At 51.1% G+C, this 22025-nt stretch overlaps 6 protein-coding genes across 6 annotated transcripts; 4 read left to right on the top strand and 2 right to left on the bottom strand.

The window, feature by feature from the left end:
• Positions 1–518: 518 nt before the first annotated feature.
• On the top strand, positions 519–4086 carry KY384_002456 (uncharacterized protein; the record flags this gene model as incomplete). The annotated part of the gene is made up of 2 exons (XM_044810979.1): positions 519–3299; positions 3346–4086. The coding sequence occupies 2 exons, from the start codon at positions 519–521 to the stop codon at positions 4084–4086; spliced, it is 3522 nt and encodes a 1173-aa protein (XP_044671862.1).
• Positions 4087–5631: 1545 nt separating this feature from the next.
• Positions 5632–8111, bottom strand: KY384_002457 (uncharacterized protein; the record flags this gene model as incomplete). The annotated part of the gene is made up of 2 exons (XM_044810980.1): positions 5632–5899; positions 5947–8111. The coding sequence occupies 2 exons, from the start codon at positions 8109–8111 to the stop codon at positions 5632–5634; spliced, it is 2433 nt and encodes an 810-aa protein (XP_044671863.1).
• A 433-nt stretch (positions 8112–8544) lies between these two features.
• Positions 8545–9096, top strand: IMP3 (Small subunit (SSU) processome component; the record flags this gene model as incomplete). The annotated part of the gene is made up of 1 exon (XM_044810981.1): positions 8545–9096. One exon carries the CDS (start codon positions 8545–8547, stop codon positions 9094–9096), a length of 552 nt encoding a protein of 183 aa, XP_044671864.1.
• A 1168-nt stretch (positions 9097–10264) lies between these two features.
• Positions 10265–12926, bottom strand: KY384_002459 (uncharacterized protein; the record flags this gene model as incomplete). Its single annotated transcript, XM_044810982.1, has 3 exons — positions 10265–10725; positions 10782–11749; positions 11836–12926. 3 exons carry the CDS (start codon positions 12924–12926, stop codon positions 10265–10267), a joined length of 2520 nt encoding a protein of 839 aa, XP_044671865.1.
• A 1571-nt stretch (positions 12927–14497) lies between these two features.
• Positions 14498–17539, top strand: KY384_002460 (uncharacterized protein; the record flags this gene model as incomplete). Its single annotated transcript, XM_044810983.1, has 1 exon — positions 14498–17539. The coding sequence occupies one exon, from the start codon at positions 14498–14500 to the stop codon at positions 17537–17539; it is 3042 nt and encodes a 1013-aa protein (XP_044671866.1).
• An 895-nt stretch (positions 17540–18434) lies between these two features.
• Positions 18435–19990, top strand: KY384_002461 (uncharacterized protein; the record flags this gene model as incomplete). Its single annotated transcript, XM_044810984.1, has 2 exons — positions 18435–18516; positions 19422–19990. 2 exons carry the CDS (start codon positions 18435–18437, stop codon positions 19988–19990), a joined length of 651 nt encoding a protein of 216 aa, XP_044671867.1.
• Between the last annotated feature and the right edge of the window lie 2035 nt (positions 19991–22025).

Consider the following 22025-nt stretch of genomic DNA (forward strand, 5'->3'; position numbering starts at 1 on the left):
CCTCCGTCCTCACGCTCTTTTCCTGATCATAAACCTGCGTTGGACTCGTAGAGCTACTTATATCTGTCAGAGTATTCTTTCTGGTCGTTCTTCGCTACCCGACAAGTCGGTCTTGTGTCGGCCTTGTGTATACCAGCAACCTATCGAGCCGCGCTCATACACACTCCTCACACAGGCTTTCGTCAGCTGTTGTCGATCTTGGTAAGCACTTACGCGAACGCATGGGGTGATCCAAAATTGGAGCCGTCTTGGGGTGGAAGCAAGGAGGTGGCACAACTCTACATTTCACGGCAAGACATTCCAGCGGAGTGGCCAGTGACAGGAGCAGCATCTACACCAGCCACAATATATTGTTTACCTGTGGGTTCGGTGACCTCGGGATTGCGATGCCGATATAAACAAAAGAGGACCTAAAATCAGACCATAAATTGTCGTTCAATCTTGATTCCAATTGCTGAGCATATTGGAACTCCGTAAAGTGACAACATTACCACCTATCAATAGCGCATATAGACTCCATGGTTGTCTCTTACTCTCCGCACAGCGACGCGGGCGGCACTCTTCATCTGTCGCCAACTCACATACATGATGTCGATCCCACCGCTGCGCTTCGTCAACTGCGTCGCTCGCTCTCGCGGTCGCCGTCCAAAGTTTCAGCTTTCCGCCTCGTTACATCAAAATCGACCTCTCCAGCTCCAAGATCTCCACTTTCACCGCCACGCGAAGCGATGCAAACTCGAGCCATCTCGGAAAGTTTGCTACTTCCATCCACAACAACCACACCTCAAGTTCAAAGCGCGCGAAAGGCGCGCCCTCCCAGTCGCAAATTGAGTCCTTTGCGCCACTCGCCGCGCCCAAGTAGCACACCGCGCAGCCCTCGAAAGAGGACCCTACAAGAGTCTACAAGCCAAGGGAACGCCACCCCGAGATCTTCGCCCGACTATAGCGACGATCAAGAAAATCGGCTTGCTCAACCTAGTGCCCCGAGCACCGACCACACATTTGACGCAACGTTCAAAGTGACTGCTCCATTAGGACAAAGTAGTCCTTTTCCTCCACCGCGCCCGACAGCACGATTCGAGAAGGAGCAGAATAGTTGGGGTGCGAAATCTAGTCCTTTGAAGAGGAGTGATGGCATTATGAACTTTGACCAAGGAAACATTGGTAGTCCCGCAAAGAGACGGAGCCTGCACGGGGGCGTCTTCGGGCCAGACTTTGACATCTTCGACGCTGGATCAATCTTAGATGGCCAAGGCGATACCGAAATATCTTACTCCTCAAATGATCCAGCACCCCCCATGGCTAGACAACATTCTTCACCTATGCCCGCCCGAACATCGTCTTTGCGCAAGACTACACTGCAACAGCGACACGAAAAGCCAACAATCAAGTCTAAGCCTTGCTCTGAGTATACTCTTGACCCACCTTCGCCGGGTCGTACACCGAACAGGAACAAATTCAGGATGTCTGTGGATAGCGTCTTTCCCTCTATACCCAGAGATAGTCCCTTTTCATCGCAAGGCAGCCTTCCGAACGCTTCGGCGCATCCTATAACTCAGCCACCCCTGAGAGGGCCAGAAATCCAGAGAATTGCGCAACCCCAGCGACATCCGCTTTCTCGAACGATTAGCCAGTCGACCTCTACCTCAAGTATGGCCGAAGACTCGCCGACTCACATTCCCGTGCGACAACCTGAGCAGCGGCGGGCTTTTGTTGACTTTTCGAAATCTCTACCTCTGGGTGCTCATCGCCCCTCCGGAGATTCTCAATCGAACAGCCAGGATTCTTTAGGGACCACTTTCGCGACTCCAGAGAACTACAAATTAGTCAAGCCACTTCCGGCAGCTTTCATGTCTACGGGTCTGATATCGAAGCGCCACAAGAATACTGACTCGCCTCAACAACCTTTAGGCGCAAGTACCAGTACGATGCCCGATACTCCTTGCAAGCGCCATAGCCTAGCAGACATACCTTCACCGAGCGCTCCGCGAAATGATGTATTCCCAAAAGTGCATCAGGTCAGACATTCGTTTGGGACTCCATCTACTCCATTCAACCCTAACACCTCTCACACGTCGCCAGCAAACTTTGGGAAAAGTATTGGAATATTTGGAAGCAGTATGGGCCATGGTCGTTTGCAACGTAGTGACAGCTTTCTCAGCATCGATGGTGACGACAATTCTCAATCACCGTCCAGAGGAGTCGACAGTCAATCCAGTAATGAGCTAGATGTTCCCCCAACACCAACAAGGCACTTCGGCAGCTCACACCAGGGTTTTCCTCCGTCATTTGCAAGGAGCACGTCAAGGCAGCAGGGTGGAAACTCGAGTTTGGGTTCGTCATTCGGGACGGATACTCAACGCGTTCGACAAGATTTAAACAGTAAGTTCCTTCCCCCTAAGGAGCCGGTAGGAAGTGCAGCTGGAGACAGTGACGGCGTGATGGAGGAATCACCATCAGCCAACCTGAGATTCAGAAGCTTTTCCGCGGTTCCTCGCTCCTTTACCCATTCCCGTACATTGCGCAATGCAAAATCCCCTACACCGCTCAGTCGAGCGTCTCACACTGCCCCTGCTCTTCTTGCCAGAAGGTCAATAGCTAAGCGAAGTCCTCTCTCACCAGCGAGCCCTCCGAGCAATCGATCATACCGTTTATCGCCACGGACACCCAAGGATAATATGGCACCTCCTGACCCAAGCGGCCTGTCTATCTCACAACATGGCGAGCAACATGTCCAAAGCCTCAATAGTGTCGCTAGCAGTCATTTCGCTTTTCCGCCCGCCACACCAACAGCTTCTAGAGATTTTTTCGGGTCCTCGAAGGCTTCCCGCACTAGTGTAACACCTTCTCATGTCACTGCTCCGGTTGAGGTCGACCCGGTACTTACGTCAAGGTTTGACAAGGCAGAAATAATCGGAACAGGAGAATTCTCTCAGGTATATCGGGTGAGCCGCAAGCAGGATGCCCTGAATGTTTCGCGTTACTTCGCAGCGCCAGTGAACCATAGCTCGCCAAAGCCACATCTACCTGACCATGTTTGGGCCGTGAAGAAGACACGAAATCCCTATATTGGACCCAAAGATCGCGAGCGAAAATTGCGAGAGGTACGAACGCTCAAAGTCCTTGGTCAGTCAGACCATACGGTCGAGCTTGTCGACAGCTGGGAGCATAACAATCGTTTGTATATCCAAACCGAGTTCTGCGAAGAGGGTAGTCTAGACATCTTTTTGAATCGTGAAGGATACAAGTCGAGATTGGATGATTTTCGGATCTGGAAGGTTCTGCTGGAGCTCTCATTGGTTAGTAGACACCAAGTACCGGGAGATTGAAACTGACATCTAGCAGGGCTTAAAGCATATCCACGAGTCCGGCTTTATCCATCTCGATCTGAAACCTGCAAATGTACTCATAACGTTCGAAGGAACGCTCAAGATTGCAGATTTTGGGATGGCAGCTCAATGGCCTGCTCAGCCTGGCATTGATGGGGAGGGAGACCGTGAATATATTGGTCCTGAAATTCTGAGAGGAGAATATGATAAACCGGCTGATATATTCGCTCTTGGTCTAATCATGCTCGAGATTGCGGGAAATGTGGTACTTCCTGACAACGGAGTCTCCTGGCAACGTCTGAGATCTGGAGATATGAGTGATGTTCCGAGTCTCACTTGGAGCTCCGAAAGCAGCAAATTGCGGGACTCTTCAGGCCGACCCCTTGTTCAGGACAGGTCAATGGAGACATTCTTCGCATCAGACTCTGAGGACGAAGATGTCAAGACTGCTAAACCAATGCGACACCCAAGAAGTAAATCTGCTAGGCCAACTCCTCCGCTCCCCCAACGATTGAGTGAGCTCGCAGAACCACCGCGATTCATGGTCGAACCGGGTAATCCGGAGGCTCTTGACAACATTGTAAGGTGGATGATATCTCCAGAAACAGAGGATCGTCCAATTGTCAGCCGACTTCTCTCGACAGGCAGTATTCAATGGACGGACAGCAGGCGGCGAGCTGGGGCTACTATTTTCGAGGGCAATTGGGGTCCAGCGGACGAGGTTCTAGCAGACGATGCGGAGATGATTGACGTTTGACCCAACTCTTGACGGTCATCGTGGAGAAACAAATTTGCCTATTGAGGAGGTTCAATTTTGGCTGAGAGATGCCATTGTTGGCGGTAAGGCGTTTGGATGGACGGATACCCAATGACGGTTGGTTCGGCAAGGCGCTGAGATATCAGCAGTATTTCTGACAACAGCAAACAACACCACGATCTACGACGGAGGCCAGGTACATTATTTGCTCTAATACCAAACCTTCCTAGGTAGCCGATTCACGGCGCCTGATACGCTATATCACAGCAACAACAAGGGGGGCTTCGCTTGAACAGTATCGATATAGAGAACAGACTATGTTGCACGAGCTTATGGATGATATCATACGGGACGATGTTTGGTTGCCGAAGTTTTGCATTAGCTGGGAGGATACCAATTTGCTTTTGGAGCTAGCATTGCAGGACATGTATCGCTTGATGGCTTAGATACTAGCCCAACGAGTCATTGATAGATACCGAGTATTAGATGTATATCATTAAGACCGAGAAACGATTCTTGCGTTCCTTCCGTACTTTTTCCTCTACTTGCTGTGAAGGGGTTGTTAAATATATCAGAAAGACGCTAGACCATAAATAGCAATATCAACCTTTCTCAGTACTCGACCTCTGTTTCGGGGTGGCATACTTCTTCACTATCCAATCCCTCCTGTCGCCATTAATGGAGCACACTGTGGCGAAAACCGCCATTCGCTGCATAAAACGTCCCTCTCTATTCCTCCACCCCAAACGAGTCCCATCCCTCCTCGCCTGCCCGTTCTCAACCCGCACCTCTCTCCGCGCAGACGATTGTACCTCCTTCCCATTCGCTCCTACATCCCAACACTAACCTCATCATCAGTCGACTACCCCTCCGCACTCCCAAGAAACCAACGCCCTCTCAAGAAACCCCCCAACCCAAGACCACCACAACCGCCAAACCCAGCGAAACCATCACCAGCATCTACGACCAAGCCCAAGCCGCCAAGGACTCCGTCGACGCGCAGACCTCCAAACTCGACCGCACGCTCGCGCTCCGGAAACAAGCCACCCGGCGCTGGACCAAGGGGGAAGTCTACGCGCCGCACGACCTGTCGTCCGTAGAGACAGAAAAGGGGCGGCAGTTTGCGAAGACGACGCCTCGAAGGGATGTATTTCAATTACTGGGCATGAATCCGCTGCATGAGTACAAGAATTTCAGTATCATGGCGGAGTTTGTGACGCCTATGGGACGGATCAAGCCGAGGGTTTTCACGGCGTTGACGGCCGTTAATCAGAGGAGGGTTAGTAAGGCTGTTAGGAGGGTGGTCGGGCTGGGGTTGCTGCCTAGTGTGCATGCGCATCCGGAGGTGTTGGAGAAGAGGAGACGGGGGGACCTGGTGAGGTTGTGGGGGGTTGATGGGAAGGGGGAGAATGGGGGACTTGTTAGGGGGGGAGGACGAGGTAGGGCGAAGTGGGGGAGGGAAGGAGGGAGAGAGTCCACACATGGGTGTTGATTTGTTCATGTGCATTTTATTGTGGTATATATCCCCTGTACAATGGAGACCGGTTACAGTGTAAGATCCCAGCCAAGATGTCCAATGTCGAAGAAGTACTCCTTCTCTTCTCGGACCAGCATGGTGGTTCCATATATCTCTTCTGGAACCTCTATACCTTCCTCTTCCTCATCTATGCTGCCGTCAGCGTTGCCTTTAGACGTGCAAAACATTCCGTGCTTTATCAGATCCAGATAGGGCTCAGGGTACATTTCTCGAATCCAATCTCTGACGTCTTGCTTGTCTTTGACACCCCACGCTCCGTTGAAAAAGCTTCCGATCCTGTATAATATCAGCGAAAGTCCGCGCAGAATATGATTGATACGAACAAGAATGCATCAACCTCAAACCCGTACTTCCCAGCTTCCTTGCATACCTTCACACAATCTTCGAATAGAGATCGGCCTGCCAAAGCTCCGAGGTACGCCGCATAGATCTCTCGAGTGACTTCCATTTCGCTGTCCGTGATGCGCTTCCATATCTGTCTGACTGCCTCTTCTCCCACGTGTTGCGCCCGCTCGCAACAACGCAACGCAATCCTGATGCTAGCATAAGACGGCCCTTCCTGGGATTCAACAATATCTTGCCAAAACGCCAAGGCATCGTCAGACTCGTCGCATCCCATGTATGCTAGCATTAAGCCATTACGGACCATGGTATCGGGTTCAATCTCGTTATCGAGCTTTAACAAGTTATGCACCAGCTCCAAGGCTCTGTCGTCACCATATTTTCCAATACCTGCTAGGCACAAGGCATAAGTATCCGTCGTCGGTCTGAGGGCTTTGTTGGGAGATTGCCGCATGTGGCCAAAACAATAGCATGCCATGTCTGACCGACCGCGAGTAAAGAATGCTTGCATTATATCGATGAAGATTTCAGCGGGTGTCTCATGGAAGATCCGGCGCATCATTTTATAGGTGTCCCAAGCTTGAGCCGATGTGGTTTTAGAACCCTTGATGTGGTCGATAAGGACTTGCTGAACAGATCTGCGGTCCGAAGGGCCTAAGGAGTAAGCATGTGCATTCAGCAGATCCTGTGCATCTGCAATCTCGTCGCGTTGCAGATGGAGTCTGGATAGAGCGGCTACCGCGTCTGGTGTAAATTGTGCATTTCGATCAGCCAGATCATCTACTATAGACATTATAGTGTCATATTCAGAAGGTCGACGCTCACAAAAGGCGACAATGAGGCGGTTTATTGCATGTATATTGTCTACCCTCGAAAGGTCTTGGGCTCTGAGAGATGTGTACGCAGCCATTGCTCCGCTGAGGTCATCCACCTTGACTCGATAGTCTAGTTGAAGGAGATATGTAGCAGCATCAGGCTCGAATCCCAGCTTTTGCCCCAAGTTGATATACCTTTCCGCTGTATAAGGGTCATTTTTCTTTTGGATAGCAAGTCTTATGAGTAGATTGATGGTCGTGATGTTGGGCTGCAAATCTGGCCGATCCTTATATCTTCGTGCGATGACTTCCATCATCTTGCCGATTTCATCGACGCCTCGCCCTTTGGCGGCGGCCCAGCGAAGTGTCATGTCTATGAGCTCCTTTTTCTCCAAGTCTTCTTGCATAAGGTTCTTTACAATGCTGTCTCCCCATTCGAGCTCGTCCTCTTTGATACACTGTCCGAGAACGGCTATAATGGCTTTTGACGTAGGCGACTTGTTTGTGAAAGCAGGATGATCGTACCAAGTTCTGGTCAGTTTTGGATTATTTCTGAACCTTGCGTAGTGGAAAATGATGTCGCTGTACATTTCTGGCTCAAATAATCCCTCGTTCTTCTGAAGGTATTCAACAAGCGACTCTAAATCTTGGTCTCTTTCTTCCAGAACAAGACCTCGTACAACGGGAGACCATGCAGTATAATCTGAGTCCTTGAGGAGCGTCTTGCGATACTGTTTGACAACATCTTGAGCTACGAGCGCCTTTGAATGGTACGAAAGTACTTTGATGTAGGAAAGTATAACATCCTTGAATCCTTCTTGGAAGGACTCATCTGACTGCCCGGCAGCTATAGCTGTCTCGTACTCTTGCGTTGTGTCCTCAAAGAGCATTCGAGACAGGTCAATGCACAAGTCAGATTGAAATCCTCGTGGCGGTCGAAAGGACAGAATGGCAAGCGCCCGCCGTATATCATCTAAAGATAGCCATGGCTTGGTTTCATAAAGGCTCGCGTCTTTCTTGAGAGTCGAGTATGCCATTTGCAAAAGGTGTAATTGCACTTCATCGACTCGATTGACCTTCTGCCTGTGCTTCACGTATGTCCTAAAGGCGTCTGCAATCTCCTCTGATGGCGGCGTTCGTATATCCGCTTTGATTGCTTGTTCCAATTCCATCAGGTTCTTAATGCCGGGCTCGAGGTTCGCAGGTCTCGGTTGCCTTGGCTTGCTGAACCCGAGGCCAAAGAGCGTTCGTTTTTGAAAACCGCAAGGGACAGATCGTGATTTGGCGAACGCATTGTGCTTTGGGCGGAGGCAATGACGCGATAGTGACATAGAGTGGCATCGTACTTCCGTCTGCAGAAAGCCATGAGTCAATTGGCGGAGAACGCGGTGCGTTAGATGCGATCTCATCGCGAAGGGAGAAGACGGGTAGAGCTGCAGGAGAGTGTCGAGCGGCGCTCACGCAGCTGCCACGCTCTAGTTGATACTGAAGGCAGATCAAAGGGCATTATTGAGACATGCAAATCATATCTATGCAACACGCAGTCGTTCAACTCCCAATGTGTTTCTCTATGGTTGACGGCAAAGAAAGATTGATATTGCCCTTTAGAGTTAGCGCCGGTGTGAGCTAGCCCACAAGGTGCGACTACAACGTCAGACATTCGACAATTTCTCAATCAAGCTAGAAGAGTATGTGTGCTTAGTGGCACCATCATGCCTTAGCTGTCACCTCTACTGCATTCTCTGCCCTCATTCCATTCACATCATGGTACGCAAACTCAAACACCACGAGCAGAAGCTCCTCCGAAAAGTCGATTTCACGACCTACAAATCCGATCCTTCCCACCGCACCTCTGCCATTCTCCGCCGCTATCATATCCAGAACCCACAGGATTATACGCACTATAACCGCCTCTCCGGCTCCCTCCGTCAACTTGCGCATCTCCTCGCCCTTCTACCTCCTGACTCTCCTTTCCGCACAAAACATGAATCTCTCCTACTCGAGAAACTTTACTCAATCGGCCTCTTATCCCAGGGCACGAAGCTCTCAGAAATAGAAAGAAAGATGGGCGTCAGCAGATTTGCAAGGAGGCGATTACCGGTGGTGATGACGCGGCTGCAAATGGCTCCGACGGTGAAAGACGCCGTGAAGTTTGTTGAGCAGGGGCATGTCAGGGTTGGTGTGGAGGTGGTGACGGAACCGAGCTACTGCGTGAATAGAAATATGGAGGATTTTGTTACTTGGGTGGATTCGAGTAAGGTGAAGAGGCATGCTTTAAGGTATAGGGAGAAGCTCGATGATTTTGATCTGCTGTGAGGCGAGGTCTAGAGTCTGGAATGGTTATGACATGGCTTCTGAGGAGCTTCTTGTTCATTCTCAAAGATTTGCCCTCTCATTCGAGGATGAGAATGGCTGCATAACCTCCGCGTGTCCCGTATGCGCACGGCGCAATGTTCTGACGTCTTCTGAGCATGTCATTGATTTTGAGTTCAAGGCAAGTAGAGATGGTAAAATGTCTTCAGGCTGGTTAAGAAGGCGTCAGGGATGCCAAGCAGTCTGTGTGAGCAGGTAATGCTATGTTAGATGGGCTAGATGAGATAAAGGGTTCGACAATGGGGTACTACAAGGTGTGAACATGCGTTAGACCGAGGGCAAGTGTGGCCAGAATATGTGCCAAAAGAATGAGTCTTCTATGTGAAATATGTTCCGTCGTATATAATTCGTGAGTGAGGAGAATAACGAATGTAAACTGGCCTGCGAAAATTCCATCCTTGTTCGCATGTCGTATGCATAATTCGTCCCCTTCATTACCGGTCATCATCGTCTTAGGAAACCGAACTTGGTAAACAGAAAAACTACCCTTGTATGTTTGTCATCGCTTGCGCCTTCTCCTCCCGCTTCCACTCCCACTCCCACTTGCGCCGTCATCATCCCTGGCGCTACCAAGACCCCAGCTATGCAGCAACTTACTCATACCGCCACCAGAAAGAATCTCCTCAAATCTCTCCACATAATTATTCTCTCCCTTTTCAGGCAAAGGTCGACCGTCTTTATCGAATCGATCGGGTAAGTCCTCAGTGCTATCTGAAGAGACCGGCGAAGGTGATCGTGAGTGTTGCCGGCCTTTATCTTTGTCCTGACGTCGATCAGAGCGATGACGGCGGCGATGACGATGATCTTCAGAGTCGTCACTGTCGTAGCCAGAAGTGGTCGCTCGCGACCGGCGCTCACGGATACGAGTCGGAGTATTTGGGCTGGAGGACCTGGGAGATCCAGATTTTGGTGAGAGGTTAAAGCGGACTCTTGTTCTAGGCGGCGGTTGGGATGTAGTCCTGCGAATTAGGGTGGGACGGGATGAAGAAGTCGGGGGAGTGTTAGCGCGAGGCGTTTCTAGACCTGTGGATGAATTGATTAGCCTGCAGTACGTCGAGGTGCAGGTTCGTGAATGGGTACAAATGTACGAACAGAGTCAAGGGAATAGAGGCTAGGGGTACGCACCCTCCCCGGATGACATGTAGAAGGGCACGCCATTAGGATCATACAAAGGGGTATCGGTAATATTTGCAACATCTGTGCTGGTGCTGGGCGCATTTTGAAATGATTTCTCAGCACTCACATTCTCGTCTGCCCTCCTTGGGCCAGCGCCACCCCCTACATAAGGGGCTGCTCCTGGAGGAGGAGAGTAGGCGGTAGGCTCAGGAGGCTGGTAGCCCCCAGCTTGCTGAGGTGGGTAGCCGTAGGCAGGATCAATCTGAGCTGCAGCAGGGTGACCTGGTGGAGTAGGATACTCGGCATTGGGGGAGTACGGCTGGCCAGGTTGAGGTGGGTAGAACGGTTGGTTTGCATACGGATCACCGCCCTGTGGGTAGCCTTGGCCTGGTGGCGGCGAGATCGGTGAAGCGTAATGATCTTGCCCGTACGACTCTCGTTCTGCTGCTTCACGTCCTATTAAATATTAGCCCCTGTTTCAGCGAGCAACGCAAATCCTTGTAGAAACCAACTTTTTCGTTCCCTCTTTTCTTCCTTCCTTTGCAGCTTTCTCTTCTCATGCTCAGACAACGCTAGACCAGCAGCACCAGCCCCAGCTGCCCCTAGCGCTGCCGCACCCAAGCCTCTGCTGCGGCTGCGGCTTCGACTTCGGCTGTCGCTCTTGTGACGACGATGTCGACGACGGCGTCGACGTTCGTTGTCAGAGCCGGAGGAGCTGATTGACCTCTCTCTTGCCCGCTCAGCGCCATATGCTGCACCAGCACCAGCGGCAGCGGGAACCATGGCTGCTTCACGGTTATCGTAATAACCTTGCTGGCTCGCAGGCCGGTTGCCATATTCCGGGATCCCGTTACTACCATACACCGGAGTGTCCCCATATTCGATCATGCCAGCTTGATGGGGAGGAAGATCTCGGCTAGCCTCATATCCTACAGATCTGGATCTAGATCTTGACGCACGACGAGCTTTGCGCTCTTCACGTCGTACTTCCTTGTCTTTCTTTTCCTCTTTAGCCGCTTGGTTACGCTCGTAGAGGCCAGCAATCGCTGCACTTCCAATTCCGGCAGCTGCAATTGGGATTCCTTGACGGACGCGGCTCTTTGAACGATCTCTACCACCTCGAGACTTGCTGCGAGCGCGTTCGATCAAGCCAGCTACGGCAGCTCCGGCGGCACCAGCCTGAGCAATGCGCTTCGACTTGTGTCTAGGATTGCGCGCATCATCAGCCTCTTCCGGGGGAACAGAGCCTTGCCTCGTACGCGAGCGACTCCGGCGATCGTCCTTATTCTTCTTACGCTGATTGTTGGCGTAAGCAGCAGCAGCAGCAACAGCAGCAGCACCAAGACCGAGCTCGGCGATCTTCCGCGTACGCGATTTTGAGCGGCTCCGGCTTTTAGACTTGTGTTTGCGACGTCTACGGCGTCCATCCCTTGAACCAGATCGTGAACGAGATTCGTAGCGGCCCTTGCTGCGAGCACGACTTCGACTGCGATATTTGCTGCGCGCTCGACTCACGCCTTCTGCTGCAATCGCGCCGAGAGCCATACCTCCAACATCTTTGGCTACTCTGCCACGGCGACTATCCTCGTCACCTTCCTTCTTGCGATGACGACGAATGAGCTCTGCCGCTCCAGCTCCAGCCAGGGCACCCTCGGCGAGATGACGTCGGTGATGTGGGCTATCGTCGTCGTCGGAATACCCTTCACGTGTTTCGCGTCTTTCAACATAATCATAGCTATCATCGCTGCTATAGCGGCGGCGGCTGCTTTTCCCCCCACTTGCGAAATTGAGTCGCCAGGGCTGAGGTCACGCTCTCGGCGCCTTTCATAACGATCGTCTCTATAGTTGACGTCTCGATCACGACGGTCGCTAGATACCTCGCGAGTACGGCGCTCATAATAGTATTCTTCCTCATTACCTCGGTCACTCTTCGGTTTTCTGCTGACAACCGAACGATGATCGTCATGGCTCTCCTCCACGACCTCAGAGCGTTTTACCATCTGGAATTCGGTTTCCTTTTCAGGTGCAGCGATCACTGTTGGAGCACGAGGGGCCTCCTGTATAATGATCTGTTGTGGCTCTTGGCGAATCACGATGGGCTGTGGCGGGTCGGGTCGAGGGAAGTATTCGACTTCTCTTGTATAGCGTTGCAAGTCATTGTTACGGTCATTGTTACGGTCGTAGCCATAGTCACGATACGGTGCCAGTCTATCGTTCTCGCGCTCGTACCGAATTTCTCGCTCGACGCGGCGAGGCTCAGGTTCCCGTTCTCGAGACCTTTCCTCTCTCACAATGCGAATCTCACGTCGCTCAGGCTCAGGCTCGGGTTCTGGAGTTCTCTCTCTGCGAATGATGCGGGTCTCTTGAACTTCCCGGTCACGGTCGGAACGACGATCACGGTCATCCTCTGTGCGACGGATCGAAATTCTATCTTCTTCGACATCGCGGATATCACGATCACGGTTGGGAATTCTGTATATTTTCTTGACGCTGTAAGAGCCGTCATGGTCACGGTCACGATCGCGGTCACGGTCACGGTCGCGGTCACGGTCGCGGTCGCGGTCAGACTCCCTAATTGTAGTTGTCCGGCCACTGACTGAGCGAGTATCCCAGTCACGCTCACGCTCGCGCGAGCGTTCGCGATAGATGACGGACATGGCGGGTGCTGACGGTTGCCTTCAATAAAAAGGAGCAGGCGGTCGAGTGTAATATGAAACTTATGAAAAGGAGTTGGGTGGAAATGTGAGCCGAACGGAAGACGAGAAGGCTGCGAGTAAGTGATGCCTTATCAGCTTTGGCCCCTCGATGATGCGACGATGATGAGAGTTCCCCACCTCTGCCTCTGCCGATGGCACAGCTCACCGGGCTGGGTACTGTTGATTCCCTTGATGGACAGATGAAACCTCGTGACACAACTTGTTCGAGAAAAAAGTAGTAACAGACAAGAAGAAAGGCTGAAGTCAGGTGGAAAGAAGGCAAATCGCTACGTTGCCGTTGGAGGGGCAGGAGCAGGGAGTCACAAGGCTGTGGCTGGGTCGGCTACATTCACAAATTTGCATAAGTTTTGTGCAAGTGTGCATAAGTCTATTTCATTATCACCGCTGTGACATGGCGAAGTCACCACCATCAAGCTGTAGCTTACAGCGTCTAGCTAGTATCCTGGTGGACATACTTCCTTCAATGGCAAAAATGCTCCCATTATCCTCTAGAAATCATGATTCGGCTCCTTAGATTAGACTGCCTGCGACTCGTCTTTCACAAATATCTATATCAAACCTTTCATGCAGTTTCAAGAAGCTTCTTCATGTGACTGAAAGCTACACCTCTGAGTAGGATGCAAGGTCAGCGGTCTAGATTGATCAATTTCCATTCCAGCCTCCTTTCTGATCGCGCACAAACGGATGAGACCTAAGCAACGCGCAAGGAGTCTCATTGCCTGCTTTTTAGTAGTCTCTCGAAGACGGCCCTTTTCTTGATCTTGCCATGTATAGAAATAGTTCTCTAGCAAACATGACAGTACCCGCATAATGTCCTGGTTGACTGCCAATCTAAGTGGAATAGAACACGTCAATTCGACCGTAAGAGGCCTGCTAGACCGTTGTGGAACTATTGAGACTCTTTTCAAAACGGAATGGGAGTTCAAGAAACATTGAGTTGAACAATTTCTGATCCCCTAACGAGTGAAGAATTCGGATTTATCCAGACTTTTGCTTTCTATCATCTCGCATGCTTTTTTTCTGTCGACTAATGCAATCCAAAGGGACAGGCTTGTCATACTTAGACTGTGATTCACCAGCCTCAATCTAGCCCATCGATCACAAGGAATGCTGTAACATACATGGTAGAAACTGCGTATAGCTGTAGCGTAGCTCGGTAGGTGTAAGGGCGACGGGGTGCGATTGTCTGTGGACGTCAGAATCAGGGCATGCAGTCTTGGCAGTCTGACGCTAGCCTCTTAGGCCGTTCGAGGGTCCCTTAGTACAAGGAACCCGAAAGATCCAGCGAATTACGACAGACCACGACGAAGGGCGCTCCTCTTTGAGTGTCCAACAGCCACACGTCGTGAAGCCTGCTGTGCGGGACAATTGTCATGCCCAATCGGCCAGTAACTCATCCTTCGTCATCCAATCTGCTCGTTCTTCCTCTTCACCACCTGGAGTCTGTTCAATGAGAGCCTTCGGGACGGAGTCGGCTCAGACATGGATTTGGCCGGCTGTGATTTAGAACCATGACAATTGCCGAAGAGAATCCCCATGACGGGGAGAATGGCACCTCGAAAAGCAGAGACGAGACTGTGTCGTCAGGCACCCACGATGATGCGCCTGACACTGGTACTACCTCCGCTACCTCCACTCGCTCGACCGCTTCTCCAGCTTTGAAGAGGTCCTCTACTACACCCACCCTTTCTTCCTCTACCTCTGCAACTACTTCGCCTAAGCCATCCCGAGAGACCTCACCAACAAGACCTCATGTCAAAGGTGGGCAACTGCCACCTCGTCCCACCACCCGTTCAAGAAAGAACAGCCAAGATCAAGACAAGAGCCCCATCCGCGCTGCCTCAGTAGCAGGTTCCGGCATACCCACCGTACCATCTGCTGCCGCAATACAGCGGGCTCTATCCGCTGCCGGCACTTCAAATATACCGCCTGCTGCGCAACATGAGGTCGGGTCAGACGCAAGTAGGGCGCAAAAAACAAGCAAGCCCGTTGCAAGCCCTGCGTCAAAGGCTTCGCAACGTGCTTCACGCTTGAGCTCTCCCCCTCCAGCTGCTTCATCAGGATCCAACAAGCCGATATCGACTGCTACGCGAAAAACAGAGCAATCTCAATCGACCCCTTCGACACCATCGATTGTCGTAGACCGACCAATATTAGCCCCTAAGCCGACCTTTGATCAGGCCCTGGCGGAAGAAGATCTACCACCTCCGTCGGGAATGAGAACTCCTACCCGAGGCGCGAGCGGCTCTGGCGCACCTCTGGAGACCGTACAGGAGAGCAGTCCTTCTGCAGACTCCGTTTTGAACAATGTCCGTCCGATAGACAGAAAAAAGAGTAACACGACCGAACGACCTGCACGTATCGATGAAGACCCTTCTGAAGAAGATACTACTCACGAGGCCAGGTCAAGAGTAGAAAGTGGTAATGAAAGTTCGGGAAGTAGGCAAGTAGAGACTAATAAGAGTGGGGATGGGTGGAAACCTGCGACAACAGCAAGCTCGGTCAAGGCACCAACCATACATTCAAAAAACTCCTATACGCAACTGCCAGGCAAGCTCAAGTCAGCGAGTGAGGGATCAGTAAAGAACATGACTGTGGAGACTGAGACTGTCAGCTCCATACCACAGGTTGCCGTTGGTGGAGGTGCCGGGGAGCGCGGCGCACCTGCCCGCTCTGACACTGGTGGCAGCGTTCGTTTGAAACCAAGCACGGAGACCATTCGGCCAAAGAAGGAAAAGAAGAAGGTGGTTCGCAAAGCTCCCCCCGTGAATGCAGGAAATGGTGGGTACCTATCTCGACTTTTCTTCAATCATCGTAATCTTTGTTCTCGGCGTCCGAGTCCTCTATGCTCGACAGTTTCTTCGACCGAGTCTTCTACCCTTTGCAATGATGAGGACTTAGCCGACGATGATGTCAGTCCATTGCAATCAAATTGGCCAGTGAACCCTCTCCCGAGAGTTCGAAGCCCCAAAGACACTGCTTTCAGTGCAAACCCCCGTGGTCCCATCAGGAGATATAGTTCAGGGCTAATGAAATTTTCTGGGAGAACAGCCTCTTCCAAAGCAGATGTTTTCGAAGCGAAAGTCGCAAGCGCAGTCGGCGAGGCCGACTCATCTGATTCTGAGGAAACTTTCGTCTACGAGTCAAACCCTCCTGAGCCCCAATCAGCCCGAGCGCACCGATTTCACTCACGAACCCCTAGTACTGCTTCCACGTTGAGTCAGCTTGACCATACCAAAGTAAGGCAAGACAATCACCATGATGTTGTCAAGAAAAGAAGTATGAAATTTGCCACTAATTATAGTACTATCAACTATGCAAATGATGGTGAGACGACTGTCCGAGGCCCAAGTCAAGGAAGTCGAGGGAGTGGTACACCACATCATCATCATATTGGTCGTTTTGGTCGCGGTGGTCACACTTCGATAATTGATAAAGATTCCCCTTTTGCCAACCCTTCTAAAAGCCCCCGTTCGTCGAACGCACGCTTTCAGCAAGTCACATCGCCTCGCCATAATCGTCGACAAAGTCCAGGAAATCCGCGACTGTCAGGCAGCGTACGGAAAGCAGAAGAAGCTATGTCATATGATCTTGAAGGCGAAGGTGCAGACGACGAAAGAACACCACTAGTCGGACGGAGTGGGCGCAACCGACGCCGGGCGCTACCGGGCAGTGTCAGGCAGATGTACCTAAGTGACGACCATGAAAACAGGTATTGTGGACGTATCACCGCCTTCACGTCGCTTGGGACCGTACTTGCCCTCCTTATTGCGGCGATCGTGATCACCTTAGTTCTGTGCACCAAACCACTCTACGATGTCCAGATCCACAGTATCAAGAACGTTCTCGCGTCAGAGTCGGAAATCATGCTCGACCTGCACGTTCGTGCTACCAATCCGAATATTATTGCCGTTCAGATTAGCGACTTGGATGTGAACCTCTTTGCCAAGTCACGCTATGTCCGGACTCCCTCAGCGACACCGCCCACAACATCAACGACTTCCTCATTCAAGATCCGTGAAGCGACCCGTGTGCCACACCCGAGATCAGATTTATTGAGGACTCCGAAAGGCATTCTGGACCAATTGGGCGGCATAGATGAAGGTACGGATCCAATTGATGAAGATCCAGCGGCAGACTCTCAGACCATGCTACTTGGACGAATCCTCACCTTCGACAGCCCTTTAATTTTTGACGCTTCTCCACTCCATCACAAGGAGCAGATTTCAGTCGGTGAGGTACGTCTAAGCAAACCTGGAAACAGAACTGAAGAAGGAGGCTCGGCGCGGTGGGAACGGGTTCTGCAGCATGACTTCGAACTGATTGTTCGTGGCGTGGTGAAATACACGTTGCCGATTTCATCCAAACTTCGAAGCGCGTCCATCAGCGGGAAAGTGATTGTGCACCCAACGGAGGAAGACAGCGAAGGAAATGGGAGCTTCAGACTAAGCCCTCCCAGGGGCCAGGCGGACGATGGAAGCAACGTTATCATTACGCCGCCACAGGCAGTTCCTGAGCGGGTTGCGCTCGAGCGGTTCATGGATCACGGGTAAAATAGAAGTTGCCAGAAGCAATGATGATTGACGATTTCCCTTGCGATGTGTGACGATTACATGGTGTGTTTGCATTTGCTGGTTGTAGAAAAAGGAAGCTCCCTGCGAGAGCGGTGACAATATACGGCTGGTATACCCCTTAACGCGTGGCTAGACAGCTATATCATTTTCCTCTCATGGGAGGGTGAGGAGTGAGAGACAATGTAGGCATAGACAGGCTTTTGGTGATAGCGATAGAGGTTGTTGCCCACCAGAGTTCTAGTTCTAGTCCTAGTATCAATGTGTGTGTGGCTGGCTTGCAACCTTTTCCAGCCGTGTGCAAACTCCTGTCAAATGTGACGACGACGGTTGATCTATCTTCAGACTACGTCTCTCATCCTTGCGTAAGACGGAGGCACATTCCACAATACAGCTTCCGTTACTTCTTGGTCCCCATTCGTATGTCTACCCACAGATGCACTATGGAATGTTCGATTGCTGTTAGTCCGAGTCTCTTAGGGTACGCTACCACCATTAGTTCTGTATAGCTTGAGCTCCCCGCACCTTTAGTTTGATGATCGCTTCGAAAACTTCTCTATCCAGGCAATTTCGTCCGGTCCCAGCAATACTACCAGCCGTGTCTATCACTACCGTTGCGTTTCATGAGGTCAATCAAGCTTATTCTGGGCCAATTGTCAATGATTTAGAAATACGTGGGCGTCGTCATCCAGAACCTCAAGTTTGTTAGCTCTTGGTGCTCCTTTACTTCCTGCCGTCCTGTGAGCTTTCGACTTATTATTATCCCTCCGCATCTACCCCAGATTCTGAATTCCTTAATCGGAGAATTCTTTGTATGACAGGCGCGCTTCTTACCTTGCGTCGCCGGATATCTTGCATGGCGCCGTGAGATACTGTCATGGATACTGATGGCCCCAAACCACCTCAAGGCTCGCGCGACCTGGGTCCTACATTACATGGCGTAGATTTTGTGCTCATCAGTCTGTCGACGCTCACTATCGCGTGCCGTATTTTCACTCGCGTATGGGTCACCCAGGATATGTATGTCGCCGGCAAAGTGCTTTTCAAGGCTTCACTTCTCTTATCTACTCACTCAGCACCTATTGCTTGCACACAGAACGCAAAGATGACAATTAAGCTGACTCAAACTGTCAAATATCAAGAGGATCCGATGACTACACAATTATCGTTGCATTAGCCCTAGTGTGGGTGGGCAAGGCCATGGTTTTTGTGGAAGTTGTCTACGCACTCGGCAGGCATAAAACTCAGGTTGCAATGTCTGCATACCAATCGTATCTGAAATACGACCTGCTCGATTGGGCCCAAGTATGAAGCAACGCCTCTCCTGGCAATTGGTCCATTATCGCATACCATGAGCTAACAATGAAAAGACAATAACCGTCTTGGCTGTCTCGAAGATCGCCATCTGCTTATTCTTACTACGCTTGACGCCTTTTCACAAATTGAGATACGCCATTTGGGCTCTAATAATATTCATCGTGGTGTCTCACATTCCAGTCTTCTTCCTTTTGATATTTCGATGCAAACCAGTCGCAAAGTACTGGAACGAGGAATTACCAGGGACATGCCACTCCAAAAAGAACACCGAGATTGTCATTATCGTCCAGGGAGGTAGGAACGTCCCATAAAAGTCTCAAAGTTTGAGTATGAATGGGGCTGATTGATCTAGTCATCTCAATTCTTGTTGACGTATTATGCGCCGCGACTCCAATCGTGCTATTGCACAACGCAAAGATCAAGAGAAGGGTTAAGGTCCAACTATGCCTGCTCATGGGCTTTGGCTTTCTGTAAGTATCGCTAGACGTCGATCACAGAGCTTGGTCTGATGTTACAACCCTAGTACGGCTATTGCCTGCTGTATCAGAACCGGATTTTCGTATCAAGTCACCGTGGAGGACCTTTCTTGTGAGCAAGCATTATGTGGTAGGCGCAAAAGTATCCACTAAATCGTGGCATCTAGGGGCCAGTTTTGGAATAGCAATGGCACGAGCGGTTGAAGTGAACATGGGCATTTGTGCGGCATGTGCACCGATGATGAAGCCCTTCACCCGTTTTATACGGGCGAAGCTTTTCAACGGTGACACTAGAATCCTCCACAGCAACCACCACTCAAATCTATCGTTCTGGCACGGCTCATGGTGGCGAACGAATTCGAAAGATGACACACCCCAGGGGCAGATCGTCTTGAACAGGAATATCCAAAGTGTATCTGAAGAGAAAGCCAGGATCGCTGGCAGGAACAACATCGCGCAAAAGGACTTCCGGATTCCATCCATGTCGTTAGGTACGGATTTCCAGGACCGCGTTGGAGCGTCAAGCAGGCTAGACTATGATACCGTTGAAGAATTGAAAGCGGAGTGGCCACTGAAAGATCGTCCGGAGTCGGATCTAAATGAGAAAAGCTGGTTTAGAAATGATGAGGAATCGCGCTGAATGGCCTAAGGGAAAGTGTGCATACACAAACAATGAGTATATCGTTTGAATGTGGGCCTCGCTCCAACGACAGGACAAGTCTGAGGTCAAAGTTCTAGGAAACCTGAGCGAGCTTCTTGCGGATGAGCCCTTTATCAAGGCTCAGTGGTCAGCAACAGATTAAGAAAGGCCCAGCACCATTCAGCACTGATACGCCCTGACGTGCTCTGACACCAGAGACGGCAAGTTTACGGTAAAGACCCACAAGGTCCAGTCAACAGAGAGGCCAAATCTTGACTTGATTCATGGATCAGGAGGACCTAAGTACGCTTCCATCTACAGAGGCCTGTGCAACGAAGACCGCACATCAGCGTTCTTAGAGTCATAGAAGGCATCTGAAGACCGCATTGCCGACAAGAGTGATTTCTTCTCAGGAACAGCGCGCCGGATCTCTTCCAGCTTATGAGTAGTTGGTGTATACTGCAGACACCAAGCTACTTTATGTGTAAGGTACTATGGGTCCTTCCTGCATGAATTTACAGAGTTTCCCGACGCCGAGATCTAATGCACGACTGGGAAGACTGGGGAAGCACGGGGGACCACTAGGGCCGCAGCAAGAGAGGGCCTTCCTGGCTCGTTAGATAGGCTGACTTGGCTGTGACCTATCTTCACAGCCACAGTCATCGTCGACAGCCCTCACACGTTGCCGACAATCGTTCACCCTTATCAGCAATTAAAAAACAGAATAAGCTAAGGCAGGCCGATTGCATACGGGCTTTGGCTAGTTTGTATCCTGCAACATAGTCACTAAAGACTTGGATACTTTTGTGCGTCTGACCAACATCCTGACTTACTTGGATAGCAGAGATACTTGTCCACTTCGTACTAAGAATTCAATGATCTTTCTTGAGACGGATTTCAAACCTTCTTTCGACCCCCGCTTTCCAAGACCCTATCCAAATGGCAACTCAATAACATTACAGCCTATCTCACATCTAGGCTAGCCACCTGCCCTTTCCCCTATCCTTCTACACAACTACGACAACAACCGGTACACCCATCTCTCAAACCACCGATCCCCATCCCCCATCTCCCATCCCCCAATCCCCCCCTATCTTCTCCCTATACACCCACTCCGAAAACTGGGCTGCTACAACCCTCCACTCTCCTTTCCAAACCTTCTCTTCAGGCTTTGGGTATCTAGAGCGGTGGTAAGAGATTGAGAATTCGAGTTCGATTGGGCTGCTGTTGCTGTGGTCGGAGGTAGGGGTGGGGGTGGAGAGGACCTGTTCGAGTTGTGATTTCCATCTTGTGCGGGTGAGGAAGGTGTGTGCTGTATTTTCTATAGGCCCGGGAATGGTGTTAGTGAGGGAATAGTGAACTGGGATATGGGGTTGGAAGGGGGGGAAAGAAGGGTAGCTTTGGTTTAATGCGTGAAATAAATAAAGGAGCGTTGAGGCAGGCAGGTGGGCAGACTCACCGGCGTCTTCCCCATGAAAGCACAATTGCAACGTCCTCAGCTGGTGGTGGTGCTCCCTCAGTGACTCCAGCGCCTCTTTCATAATATGCGCCTTACCCCTCTTGCCCCTCAGCTTCTCCGTCCGCTGCTGCTGGTGACGATCCAAGTGCTGTGCAAGTATGGATTGGGGCTGAGTAGCGGAAAGGGGCCGGAGAATGTTGAGGTAGAAATCGGTTTCAATGTCGACGCTGTCGTCGGGGACGTACTGGTCGTCGTCGAGGAGGAAAGCGGTGCCGGAGAAGCAAAAGGTTATGTGGCGGAGTTTTGAGACGTTAGAGGGGCCAATGGTGGTGAGGAAAGCTGGTGTTGAGTGGATGTGTTGGGTGATGAGGTAGCTGACGGGAATGAAGGTGTCTGAAGGAAATCCTGAGCCATTGCAGAGGCTGAGAAGAGACGGGTGATGGCGGACCACGTCGAGAAATTCCGAGAAAGGTATCACTTTACCCGTCGTAGACCAAAGTTGAAGCAGGCGATCCTCCGCTTCGGCATGAGGAAGGCTCTTGAAGTATGAGACACGAGATTCAGAGGTCGTGTCCG

Source organism: Bacidia gigantensis (assembly GCF_019456465.1).
Source record: "Bacidia gigantensis strain McMullin 20006 chromosome Unknown contig_156, whole genome shotgun sequence".
NCBI lineage: Eukaryota > Fungi > Ascomycota > Lecanoromycetes > Lecanorales > Ramalinaceae > Bacidia > Bacidia gigantensis.